The sequence below is a fragment of the Chiloscyllium punctatum genome, chromosome 44 (genome assembly GCF_047496795.1).
Source record: "Chiloscyllium punctatum isolate Juve2018m chromosome 44, sChiPun1.3, whole genome shotgun sequence".
Taxonomy (NCBI): Eukaryota; Metazoa; Chordata; class Chondrichthyes; order Orectolobiformes; family Hemiscylliidae; genus Chiloscyllium; species Chiloscyllium punctatum.
Window position 1 is genome coordinate 13,243,231 of NC_092782.1, and position 14,102 is coordinate 13,257,332.

General features: G+C 40.8%; 1 protein-coding gene across 2 annotated transcripts in view; it reads left to right on the forward strand.

The window, feature by feature from the left end:
- Positions 1-13,053, forward strand: part of cmasa (cytidine monophosphate N-acetylneuraminic acid synthetase a) — a 39,527-nt gene extending 26,474 nt beyond the window's left edge. The window contains exons 5-8 of one of the 2 annotated variants that reach the window (XM_072562271.1): positions 2,369-2,463; positions 5,800-5,947; positions 9,028-9,181; positions 11,677-13,053. In XM_072562271.1, the coding sequence (XP_072418372.1) occupies positions 2,369-2,463; positions 5,800-5,947; positions 9,028-9,181; positions 11,677-11,864 (585 nt within the window). In that variant the 3' untranslated portion in view covers positions 11,865-13,053. The remainder of the gene's footprint in view (positions 1-2,368; positions 2,464-5,799; positions 5,948-9,027; positions 9,182-11,676) is intronic. The other variant, XM_072562270.1, reaches the window with a different exon arrangement.
- The last annotated feature ends 1,049 nt before the right edge of the window (positions 13,054-14,102 follow it).

A 14,102-nucleotide genomic window follows, 5' to 3' on the forward strand; every position in this document is an offset into this window, starting at 1 on the left:
CATCTTTGGCCCTGGAGTACTGCTGTGGAGCGAGACAGGGAATGACAGTAGAAACTGAGATGCTTAACACTTTGGTTAGAAACAGAAGCTTTGTCATCTTGTGTGATATTGCTATGATAAATTGATAGGATACCACAATACGGCTGCTGGGTAAAGGTGAGTTACATTACTTAGAATTGACTTGGTAGCATCTGCCAACAAAACCCTATCCTTTCCATTTAACATTAAGATCTATTGTCCGCTTAACATTTGGATCAAGTCCACATAGCTGGTTGTCAAAGTATTCTGAGAAGCTGCTCAAGTAGAAAGAACACAGCAGATGTGTCTCTTCAAGGGTAGGGTTCTGTTCGAATAGGTTAACGTAAGGGCAGAGCTGCAGTCACCCTCGAAAGATGCCGCAAATACTACTTGAGTCCTCAACAAAGAACAAGAGTGAAACCCCCTCCAGAAATCTGACTGCCTGAGATCCCAAAACCACTTGTGCAACATGACCCAAGCTTGAGACGTCACCCCCACACCCCCTTCCCCAAAACCTAAGTAGGCACACCCGTCTGACTTGGAAATCAATCAACATCTCTTCATTGTCGCTGGATCAAAATCTGGCATACGGTATTATGGGACACCCTTTTTTCATGCAGACAGCAGCTCTTTCTTTCATTAGAGTGATGAGCACTGGGCAATAAACAATCGCATTCTGACAATTGAACAGGTGAGATCTGCACGTGCCCGGTCTGTAAGCTAATTTGTAAATGCAGCAAGGTGAAGATCAAAGAGCTGTCAAACCAGTGCTGTCTTTCTGATAGGATCACAATCTGCTTCCTCTATTTCCATACAGGAATATAGTGGCAATATAGAAGTGCAAATCTGACTGACACTTCGTGATTTGCTGGTAATAAATGATGTTCTGAAGAGGATTCTTTGGTATATCTGATCTAGTTTATTGCTGCTGTCAAGAATGGAAAATTAAACTTCCACCCTTAAGAAAACAACAAGACGTAAATGAACTTTTCCCTATAGCCGGGTGAAGGAAGTGGCCAGAGCCTGTCCATCCCACTCCTGTCTGAAATTCCTGAAATAAACTACATGTCAGTTTTCTTGTTTCACTTTGTACATTGTGACCTTTTGATATATAAGCAATATGCAAAATAGTTTACTTGCATGAATCCCCTGAAATTTCTGCATTTTCACTGTCCATGTCCCATATCAACAAATAATTTGGACCTTTCGGCTGTCTGGGGTTTAATGCAGTTTCTGTAGGACTTTGAAAGTTTTAAAATGGAAACTTGCCGTAGTAGTTGGTAGAGACGTCCAAATATGGCAAGGTGATGCTGATTGATTTAGTGACTTGAAGGCTGAGGGGTGACCTTATCGAGGTTTACAAAATTTGACAGGCAGGGATAGGGTAAATAGGCAAAGTCTTTTGCCGGGGGTCAAGGAGTCCAGAACTAGGTTTAGGGTGAGAGGGGAAACCTATAAAAGAGACCTAAGGAGCAACTTTTTCATGCAGAAGGTGATGAATGTGTGGAATGGGCTGCCAGAGGAAATGGTGGAGGCTATACAACTGCAACATTTAAAAGCATCTCGATGGGTATATGATTAGGAAGGGTTTGGAGGGATATGGGCCGGGTGCTGGCAGGTGGGACTAGATTTGGTTGGGATATATGGTTGGCATGGACGGGTTGGACTGAAGGGTCTGTTTCCATGCTGTACATCTCTATGACTCTATGACTCCCTAATTCCCAGAGTGACTTCACTTACTGCGATTAAAGCAGCGAAACCTTGAAACAGGCTGACACTTGGCTCTCTGGCACAACACCTGAACCAACTGGTTAACTTCTGTCAGACATGAATATCCACTAACACAGGCATTTTCAGTTCACTAATCTTTGCTAAATTGTGGGATAAGAATATTGTTTCTGGAAGCAGATTGAGAAAGAAGTAACATTGTTTTAGTAAGCCTTTCATGACCGTATATCCCAATGCTTTACAGCTAACTTAGTACTCATAGCAAGCTCCTTAAAGCAGCAACAGATTCACAAATGACCAGGTCGTCTGTTTGTGACATCAGTTGGGGGCTGATCTTGTCCAGGATATTAGTGAGAGCTCCCATACTCCTAGAACCAGTGCTGTAGAATCTTTCATTTTCACCAGTAAGAATGCATGGTTTAACATCTCACCCACAGGATTATGTGACCATTTGTTTTTGTCATGAGATGTTACTGTGCACAAATGCTTGCAGATATAAACAACTGATGATTCAAATGCAAATTACTGGTGTACTGTGGAAGGTGGTTCATTTGTACTTGAGAGAGTTTTTGTATTCCTATCCATGTGGACATTTACCGTCACTAATTGTTTTCTTACCTAGGGTGGTAAAATATCCTACTATGAAATGGATGCAGAATACAGTGTTGATATCGATGTAGACATTGACTGGCCAATTGCTGAACAGAGAGTAAAGAGGTAATGTACAAATTCACGGAATTAAAAAAAGCTGAAATTTCAATATATAATCAACTGCAGCACTCAAATAAATATTTTTTGAGTGATTTCATTGTCACGTGATGATCAGGTAATGTGTCGATTATATGGGCATTAATTTTCCAACAAGAAGTCTTTCTCCATTTGCTGAAATGTTCATCCCAGAATTCTTCCATGCTGCAAATGTATGGAATATCACCAAACAAGAGTCAAGTTTAAGAGCGTCAGGATTGATCCAGTAATGCCTTCTGCAACACTATAGTTGAAAGGTTTCTTCCTGAGATGTACCTCCAGTTTTTTTTTTCATACAGGGATATATCCCCTGCACTTAAAGTTACTAAAACAGGTAGTTAATTTCTGTGGGTATGTGGATCAGTTACAGTATTTCCTTCTAAAACAATATTTACAGTTTTTAAAGTACTCTGGCTGTAATTGGCCTGTTTTAATGTTGTTGAAAACGTATGTAAGGCAAGTTCACCTTTGATTTCCTTTTCCACTATTCATACGCATCGACTTTGTTCATATTCTTTATCTCACGTTCTTGCTGTTGCTTGTTTGCTCATGCTCTTACTGCTCACAGTCTCTCGCTGTTGCTTGCCTTCTTCCTGTCAACCATGCACTCTCTTGCGCACAGTCTGTCTCTTGTATGCACACTCTCGTTAGTGCTTTATCTCTCTCATGCTGTTTCTCTTTTAAGCGGTCTTTCATTCTCTTGTGATCTCTCTCTTTTTGTTGTTGTTTTTGCAGAGAAATATTTGACCACTTTGCAGCATTTGTTTTAGAATCTATGCTTCAACTTGATCTATGTTTTTTCTGTATGACTGTTACTTAATTTCCATTGCATTTGAGTCTTGGGCACTACATTGAAATATAGGGCATTGAAAGAATGACTAGCCAGAACCTCATCACTGTTCTGCTCCATTTTTGTAAACATAGCTGCTAACTTCTACCAGTATTCGGAATCCCCACACACGCATCCTAAATTTCTTGGAATCTGTTGACAGAAAAACACTGGAAAACACAGTTTGTTCCCTAGACGGGGTTCAAAATCACTGCACCAACAGAACTTCATTCTCCATTCATTGTGATGACTGAAGAGGAAGTATTTGTTTTTGTAGATTATCAGCTGTTTCTTGCAGAAATGACTTTTATTTTTTAAAAATACCTTTTGTGATATACAGTTTTCAGTTTCGCAACATTTTCCTTGTTGGGCCATACGTCCCCCTACTGTAAGCCCTCAAGCTCTTTCAGTCAGATGGCAGCTGATCTATCTCAACTGCAGTCTTCTGCCCTATTCTCACACCCCGTGATGCTGAGTGTTTGATTTACGTCTTGAATGTACAGTAGAAGATTCGCCATCTCCTGTGTGAAGGAATTCCTCCTCACCTTCATTCTGAATAGCCAAATTATTTACTTGTGTCCATGAACTGCATTCACAACTCCACAGTAAGGGGAGATGACCTGAATGTCTACCTTGTCAAGCCCCGAATGAAGTTTTTGTCTCAATGAGGTGGCTTCCATTTTTTTAAACTTAACTTTTCACAACTCTATGTTTAATGTTCACTTTGAGTTAAGGAATAAATTGATATCATTTTCTTTGAATAGTGGAATTTGGGAGTTCTGTCACTCGTATTTTAACAGATTATGTGGTCGGTGAACGTTCCTGAGTGTTAGGTTTAAGTAACAGAAGGGTTCATCGCAATGTCGTAATAGTCGAACCAATCAGTGCAGTCTTGGTGCTCTAGTGCCACAACTCCTGCCTCACCCCCATATCCCCTGATTCTGAGAGATCGAGAGTCTGTCTACCCCGGTCTTAAATGCACTCAAAATGAAGACTCCACAGCCTTCTATACATGAGCAAACTGTACAGTAGATGCAATTTTTTTTTTTTTTTTGGAAGGTGCACTTCAAGAGCAAACTATACAGTAAATGGAAAAGTCCTGGGGAAAATTGATGTACAGTGAGATCAGGTTCATTATTCCCTGAAGGTGGCAACGCAGGCTAACAGAGTGGTCAAGAAGGCATATAGCATGCTTTCCTTCATCAGCTGGAGTGTTAAGTACACGAGTTGGCAGGTCATGTCACAGTAGTGTAAGACTTTGGTTTGGCCACATTTGAAAAACTGTGTACAGTTCTGGTCGCCACATTACCAAAGTATGTGGATACTTAGGAGAGGGTGCAGAGGAGGTTGTCTGGTATGAAGGATGGGGAGGGATCATGATTTCCCTCTTGCAAAACCACGCTGAAGTATCCCTAATTATTCCTTACCTCTCCAAATGCATATAAATCTTATCTTTCAGAATCTCCTCCAACAGCTTACATTAATGTCAAGACTCACAGGTCTATAGTTCCCAGATTTATCCTTGCAACCCTTCTTAAACAGACACAGCACTAGCCCCTCATCAGTCTTTTGGCACCTCACCTGTATTTATAGATGATACAAATATTTCTGCAGGGGGGGGGGCTCTGCAATTTATACATAACAATCTTCGGCATGGTTGAGCACTCTGGGTCTGTGAAATTTGGAAGGATAAGGAGTGATCTCATTGAAGCTTTCAGAATACTGAGGCCTGGATAGAGTGATTATGGAGAAAATGTTTCCACTTGTAGGAGAGACTAGGATAAGGGAAGATGATGGCCTAGTGGTATTGCATAGTTTCAGCAAATTGCCTCTCATTCTCCTAAACTCCAGAGAGCATAGAGCCTTTTTGTTCAACCCCTCATTATATTACAACCCTTCCATCCTGGGGCTAATTTAGTGAACCTTCACTGTATTGTCCCTGATGCTGCAGATGTAGTTCCATTAAAACCCTGTGTAGTTATGACAAAAACTCTTATACTCCTAGTCCTTGACAATAAAGAACAGCATATTATTGCCTTCCTGATGCTGTACCTGCATGGTGACATTCTGCATAGTCTGTGTGAGTATACCCAAGCACATTGTCGTTGACATTCTACACAAAGAACAGGATATCTCTCCTTGTGTAAGGTTATGAGCCAGCAAGGTTGCGGTGTGATCGTTTTGGTTTACTGCCATGCAGCAAATGTTTATTCTTAGAAATTAATGATGAATCCCAAATAACAGATTCTCTGACCGATCAGTGTTTCATTGTTTCACATAACTGTCTACACTGCTCATTATTACAGTCGTTGAGTTACTTATGGCGCAGAAGGAAGTCATTCAGTCCTTGAGTCCTTGCGGGCTGTCTGCATTGCAATCCACTCCCCCTTTTGATCTCACAGTTTCATTTCCTTCAAGTGCACATCCAGTTTCCTTTTAGACCCAATTGGTTGTCTCTTTTTCTCTTTCTCTTATAGATATGGTTACTATGGCAAGATTGCAGAAATAAAGCTCCTAGTTTGTAACCTGGATGAGCAGCTTGTGGAAGTCCTAAGCTCAAACAAAGGGAATGCTGATGTGCTTGGTTTTTCAACCCTTCAATCGCTGAAGAACAGAAGTGTTTCGGTGCGAATACGGTTTTTTGTTTTGTAACTTGCATTTTCCTATACTAATAACAGGCCCAATGCTGAAAATATTTTGTGGTTACTGGCGTATGTTCTAACCAGAATCATTGTTGAGATACAAAAAGAGCTTTGATTGCTGGCAACCAAAAATAATTGCCTAAATGAAGGATCCTTTAGAATAATTTTAAAATAGCCAATGGTACTTCACAGAGTGGCATCAAATAAAATCATAGAATGCCTACAGTGTAGAGACAGGTCATTCAGCCCAACAGGTCCACACTGACCCTCTGAAGCATATCCTACCCAGATCCATTCTCCTACCACTCTACATTTCCCATGACCAATGCATCTAACCTGCACATCTTTGGACTGTGGAAGGAAACCCACGCAAACACAGGGAGAATGTGCAAACTCCATACAGATAGTTGCACAAGGCTGGAATCAAATCCAGGTCCCTGGTGCTGTGAGGCAGCAGTTCTAACCCCTGAGCCACCATGCCACCCATGTGACATTGAGCCTCATGATACAAGGGGAGCTGACCAATAGCTCTTCAAGGAGGGAAGAAAGAAAGCCTTTTCTTCTGTAATCATGTGAGGAAAAACCATTTCTAATTCCACTTCAAGGGAGTGATGATCATAAAATTGTGCCTTTAAAAGAGCCACCCACTTGCCCATTTCTTCCAAAGCCCTTTTTAAGTCAAAAGTTAATTCCACTTCTAGAAATTCTCAACTCCAAAGGAAGAGTGTGATGATTCTTTTTTATTTATCTCTTTGGTGAAAACAAGTGGTAAAGACAATGTGGGGTCCACAGAAGATGGATGCAGTTGGGGAGGGAATGAATAATAGGGAAACAGTAAAATGACTATACAACGGATAATAGGGGAATGGTAAAATGGCTATACAGTGGAGCAAGACAACCAGTTCTGGAGATATCAGAAAACTCAAGAATCTATCAAGGGGAGGAACTTGGCAGATCATTACCATAATAATAATTTTTTAAAAAATACTGCAGAACAAGGGTGTTGTGAATGCCAATGAACTGAAATTAATGACTAAGACTGATAGATCGTTGCTAGGTAAGAATACAGGGAATATGGATCCAAGGAAGTTAAATGGAGCACTGGAATATATCAGGAATGATCTGATTAACTGGTAAAATGGGCTGAAGGCTGTCATCACCGCCTCTTATCTTTATCCCAGCCAGTTGTTGCATAATGAGATTCTTTTACCGATCATCTTAAATCTCATTTATCTGGTCTTGGAGTTCACCACAGATGTGGTAGCTGGCAGGGAGCAGTGAATACTGCTTTGCTTTTTGTGACCATGACTGCTAAAGGAACCACTAGCGTACATGAGAATGCTGCAGAAAATATTTCAGGGGAGCAGAAACCGAAGGTGTATCACTCAGTTGATCTGTGTCGCTTTTGGACTAGTAATAGGTATTTAGTTTTGGTTTAATGTGAAGACAACCATGTTGGACAAGTGACTAACCTATACCTATATGCCTATATCTGCTGTGTCTGCCCGGCACTTATTCAGACAGTCTGAGGTAGGTTTGCCAATCAGATTGATTTAATTTATGAGTTGGCATGTGACTGGAAAAATAACTGTCTGTATTATAAATGGTGTTGTCTAAGAGATCTCTTATTTAATCTTTCTATTTTTAACATATGGCATGGTAGATTTCTTCAGACTAATAGAGTTTGCTCAGCATTGGGGTTTTATTGATTTAGGATTCCTACCTTCGGGAATCCATACGTCACATTGAGCAGAAGAGAGCTTCAAGGATCCTCATTCTTTCTTTTGTAAGCGGAGGTATTCCTTCATGTGTAGAGGATGGAAGTGATTGCATTGCTGTAGCACCTTGACACAAGTTCACACAGACCACATTGCGACACCAGTCAGGTAATCTGCTTCAGGTGTTCAGACTTGGCTGATGATAGTTAATGACTGGGACTCCAGAGAGTGCTCCTTTGGTCTTTTTGGAATTGTGCCTTAGGAACATCTATATTCACTTGTGTGGCCAGTAACTTGGCATCCATCTCATGAGATCACGAAACTTGTCGGTGTCACTTGACCTGACAAGCCTGAGCCATTGTCTACTTTTGTTTCCAATATTCCCTTTTATAAACCCAGTCATGCCAAACAAATTTCTTCACTGCCTTGTTAACCTGACCTGCCCTAAGATTTATGAAGATGCATCCCTGAGTGCCTCGGCTCTTGCATCACTCTGCACACGCCCACCACCACCCACCTCCCCCCCCCCCCCCCCCCCCCCCCCCCACCCCCCACCCCCCCCAATCAATAGTTTGATGTCTCACTCAAAAAGCAGTATGTATGACCATGCAGCAATCCTTCACTATTGCACTGGATTATTTGCTGGTTTGTACACTACAGTCTCTGTAGTAGAATTTGAGTCTGTAATCTTCTGATTTGGAGACGTTGATGCTACTGCAGTGCTGTAGCTGACAACACTTAATCAGAAACTGACCAATACTTATCTATGCCACATTGATACTGGTTTATCTGAGTTGTTAATGATTAAATGTAAAATATTGATACACCTGTTTACTCTTGTTGATCAAATCATGGAGAATTTGGAAAGCTTCCAAAGGGTTATTGAAAGACAGGTTCCTATAGACAATGCAAATTGTAAAGATGTAGGAACATTTTTCATCTAGTTATTGTAGAATTATTGATTTAACATTTATTCAGTAATCTTCAAATACTAGTTGTCTTGGCGACACAAAATACCATTTCTCCACTTTAAATATTTCTAATCCGGTAGATCAGATATTTGGTGGCTGACCCACTTGCTGCACTCTCCAAAGTCGTGAAACTTGTGAAAAGGCCTCCAACGCTTTGGCATTTAAAGCTACACTGATGGAGAAAATGGATAAAAGGCAGTTTTGATTTTTTTTTCAGCCGAAAAGTGCATAAATAACCAAATGAAGTCCCTGTGAAGGATCCATTGGTAGATCATGGTGAATGGTCCGCTAGCGAGTCACTGTTTAACTCTTGTTTGCATGTACTAGTGGAATAAAGGAACATTTGTGGTAATTGTTACCTGTGCTTTCTCTAGGTGAAATTCTTTCCAAACACCAATACATCAAAAGATGGCAGCAAGAAGCAACCTTCAAAAGGAGAATTGATGGAAATTGCACAGAGCAAATTAAGTACTGTGGAAAGTTTAGTGAATAAGTTGGACATCACTTGGAAAAATGTGGCTTGCTTTGGTGAGTGTTTGTGTTATAGGAATTCTATAAGGGGTACAAAGTGGCTGGTGTGTTAGGGTCTTTGGGGTTACTTTTGTCCTTTTTTAAACCTGCTTTTATCAGCGTGCCAGCATTGTTTCCAAGATGTTTATTCCATAGAAATACATGCTATATCTACCCTTTGATCATAATCCCCCACGCCCATAATAAAAGCCTTCAATTCGCTGCCTTAATCACTTGCTGCATCTGTATCATAACAGTTTATGCACTCGAACACCTCCATCCCTTTGCACTGTGAAATTCTGCATTTATTCTCTAGTCAAATAACACTTCTTATTCTTCTTGCTAAAATGGTCAATTCATGTTTTCTCACACTGTACTCTTGTCAGATTTTAGTCAGCTGATTCAATCTGTCCATGTCTTCCTTGTATCACCTTCACAATTTAACTTACTATCTTTGTGTCATCTGCAAATTTTAGCTTTGTTCTCCTCATGTAAGTCATTGTTGTTATCAAATCTGAAGAGTTGAGATCCCAGCACATACACCAGTGGGACTCCACTCATTACATCCTGTCAAACTGAAAAAAAACCCATTTCTGCACACTCTGTTTTCTGCTGCTGGCTAGCTAATCTTCTATTCACGCTAATACGTTGCCCCCTACACCACAAGCTTTTACTTTCTGTAAGGCCCTTTGATGTGGTATCTTGAAATCCTGGTGCTTCTACAGGCTGCTTTATTGAAGATTTATCAACATTTGAAAGGATTAAAGTAAATTCTTTGAGTTCCCCCGTGTGCCCCCCACCCAGCCCAAACACAGTTTCTAGTTCACATCTGAATGTGGCAGGAGCCCCAACAGAACTGAAACTCCACCTGCTTCGCAGACCTTTCCCTCCTCGGAGATGATCTCCACAAACCCTCGGGTTTCTTTCAGTTAAGAAATGAACACGTGACATGTCTACTTGCAAGAGGTTCCTTGATTAATCAGAGCATTGAGAAAGATGTTAGAGCTGTAGGTTTGGTCCAGTGTTGCCTGAAGTACAGTCCTGTCAGATGAGACCCACAATGTTGAGACAGATACATTGAAATATGGCAATACTGAAGGAAGTTTGGACCCATGGTTTCAACCATTTATTGGCCTTATTACAGCTATAATCTCCAAACTCTGTCAGAAAGGCAACTTGTTAAGCTTTCACTTTGATTTTAAAGGAAGTAACAGGCCTGAAATATCTGTAATCTTCTGGCAAATCAATAACCCAAAACATTATTGCATTTTATCAATGATTGTTTTATCACTCAAATTTTTGTGCCGTTGATGATGCCCCTATTGGTGAGGAATTAAGTTTATATTAAGATCTTTGTGAGCAGTAAAAAGTTATAAAATCATTCTGATACAAAAATTCAGTTTGATGAAGAGGAATGAAAGAATTCTTGTGTGGAGTATACATAGAACAGCTGTGATTGTCCTCTCTTTGCTATCCATTGTATGTGTTTGTGTATGTAGACCACAGTTTATTTTTCTGATGCGCTTTCATGGTGACTGGAGGGGAACCAGGTATAATTCCTCCCATATAAAGAAATAGCCCTGCATCAACTGTTGAAGTTTGTGGCTGAAGTAACGTATTCCAAAGTGTCAGTATTACTGTTCTGAAACTCAGCAGTCTACTGTCTGGGCATAGAAAATATGGAAACGTTATTCACCGTGAAAAAATACTCCAGCGGGAAATCACTAAATTACTTAAACTAAATAAACCACCACACAAGCATTTACAGTTTTTAACTTTGTAAACCACCTGAAAGAGGTTAATGAATTGCAAGTTCACACCAAGCTACATAATGAGACATTGAGAGAGAGAGAGGCTGTGGGGATGATTGCATTGGCTGGGAATAAGGGAGTGTGCTTTGGGACGGGTCTTGTGGGGGTGGGAGCGGAGTTCAGAGCTTGCAGCTGAAGGCAATGCAGCCAAAGATGGCATGAAGTAAATCAGTGACATGCAATTGGTCTACATTGGAGAATTATTGAGATCTTGGATGTTCTATGAAGCTCTAGGAGCTAGCAGTGACAGGGAGGACCAGGCCAGAGGAGACAAATAAAAATTTTGCATGTGATACAGGACTGAAAATTAACAGAAGGGAATCCCATTGCTGTAAAGTACTCTGACAATTTTCTGTCCATCTTAACTGAAGGGAGCGTGGAATCTTCTTTACACAGGCGATACAATAAAAGTGCAGGATTAAGGTAGACTTCCTCCAAAGACTTTTCTTACATGCAGCAAACCTGATTGAAGTGTAATTAGCTGTTTTAATCACATTGGGAAGCACAAACTATTAGTTTTATTGATTGTTATTCAAATTTAAATCTGATTTCATTTAAAGCCTGCCTTTTACAGTTTTAGCTAATTTATAAGGGAAAATGCATAATAAATATAGACTATGTTTAAGGATTGAAAGGTTTTAATGTTCAGAATTGATGTTAAGTCAAAACCAGCAACATTTCTTTCCTCTCAACAAAAAATAGGAAACACTGAGTATGACCTTGAGTGTCTGAAGCGAGCTGAAGTTCGAGGTGCCCCTGGGGATGCAGCTTCTCCTGTCCTCGAAGTGGCGAATTACATCTGTACACAGAATGGTGCAATGAAATCATGGGAAGAATTTGTTGAACATGTGCTGCTGCTCTGGGAAAAATTTGACAATAAGTCGCCCTAAAAGAAAAACTACAAAATAATGATATTTAAATTTTCCCAATCTAAAACTCTAGTTTCTCTGCGTTTTGTTTCGTGGGAATGAATGTATTTTGGCTTAGACATGAGATAATGTAAGTATTGCATTCATCATTTGAGTGCTGGGCCGAGTAGCATAAGTGACCACAGTCTTTTAGATTTTTTGATCATAACAACAGTAAATGACCTGGTCACTGGAATTCTGGTTCAGCCAGTCTTTACTGTTATCTAGTTGCTTCTTTTGTTGTTGGTCTCTTGCTCCTCTTCAGTTACCTCTTTGGTGAAAGGTAGACTACAAGGCTTCTGCATGAATAACATGTCTAAAGAACTCCATTAGCCATCATTTGATGTTATTAAAGAGTTCCATTGCTGACCTTTCCCACTCCCAACCCAGACTCCTAGAGATGTACAGCACGGAAATAGACCCTTTGGTCCAACTCGTCTGTGCTGACTAGAAATCCTAACCTAATCTTGTGCTATTTGCCAGCACTTGGCCCATATCCCTTAAACCCTTCCCATTCATATACCCATCTAGATGCCCATTAAATGTTGTAATTGTACCAGTCTCCATCACTTCCTCTGGCAGCTCATTCCATGTGCACAGCACCTTGTGTGTGAAAATGTTGCCCGTTAGGTATTATTTAAATTATTCCCCTTTCACCCTAAACCTGTACCCTCTTGTGCTAGACTCCCCAGGGAAAAGACCTTTGTCTATTTATCCTATCCATGCCCCTCATGATTTTATAACCCTCTATAAGGTCACCCCTCAGCCTCTGATGCTCCAGGGAAAACAACCCTTGTCTATTCAGTCTCACGCTATGGTTCAAGTCCTCCAGCACTGGTAACATCCTTGTAAATCATTTCTGAACCCTTTCAAGTTTTACAACTTCCTTCTGATAGGAAGGAGATTAGAATGGCAAACAATATTCCAAAACCTCATTCACAACTAATTCATTAATTTCAAGTGCTGCTGAACAGAGTCTGCTTTTGTCAAACATTTTTATCTTGCAATCATCAGGACCTTTTGCAAGAATGCCAATTCATGGGGAAGATCAGAGTTTACACGTGCCTGAGCGAGCTGGTTGCTTGGCAAGCAGCCTAATTGGTAGACAAAGTTAAAAATCTCACGACACCAGGTTATAGTCCAACAGGTTTAATTGGAAGCACACTAGCTTTTGGAGCGACGCTCCTTCATCAGGCGGTAGTGGAGGGCTCAATCCTAACACACAGAATTTATAGCAAAATTTACAGTGTGATGTAACTGAAATTATACATTGATTGTCTGTTAAGCCTTTCATCTGTTAGAATACTGTGATATTTTCACTTCTTTTAAACCTTTTTTAAAAGGTTGCATTCTCGGGTTAGCTGTTAACAATGGTGATAGCTAGACAATATGTTGAAGGTGTTAGCCCCCTGTGTTCTCTGTCTATGACCTGATCTTTAGATTGATTCTAATCTAAAAAGTGAGATAACAGAGTTTTACATGAATTCATGCAGTTTTTGAGCAAAATACAATGTAACCCTGCAAGTACAAATTCACTCCACAAAATATATGTGTGCATGTGGGTCTTTGTCTGTGTGTGTGTGTCTGTCTGGGTTGAGGGTTGAGTGTGAGTAAGTGTATGTGTGTGTGTAGTGAGTGCAGGGTGTCTTAACTCTGTGAGGGGGTGCATGCCAGAGTGTAGGAGTATCTATGTGTGTGTAGTGCAATGGTGATCACCTGTAATGTGACATGAACCCAAGGTCCCGGATGAGGCCCTCCCTTTGGGTACAGAACTTAGCTATCAGCCTCTGCTCGGCCACTTTTCACTGCTGGCTGTCCCGAAGTCCGTCTTGGAGTATGGTCACCCGAAGGTCCGAGGTCAAATGTCCTGGACCGCTGAAGTGTTCCCCAACTGGGAGGAAACCCTCCTGTCTGTTGATTGTTGTGCGGTGCCCATTCATCCGTTGTCGTAGCCTTTGCTCGGTTTCCCCAATGTACCATGTCTCCAGGCATCCTTGCCTGCAACATATAAGATAGACAACATCGGCTGAATCACATGAGTACTTGCCATGTACAAGGTGGGAGGTGTCCCCACGTGTAATGGTGGTATTTATGTCCACAATCTGACACGTCTTGCAGCGCCTACCGTTACAGTGTTGTATGAAGTTGTCCTGAGAGCCGGGAAGCTTGCTGCGAACAACGATCTGTTTGAGGTTTGGCAGTTGTTTAAAGGCAAGTAGT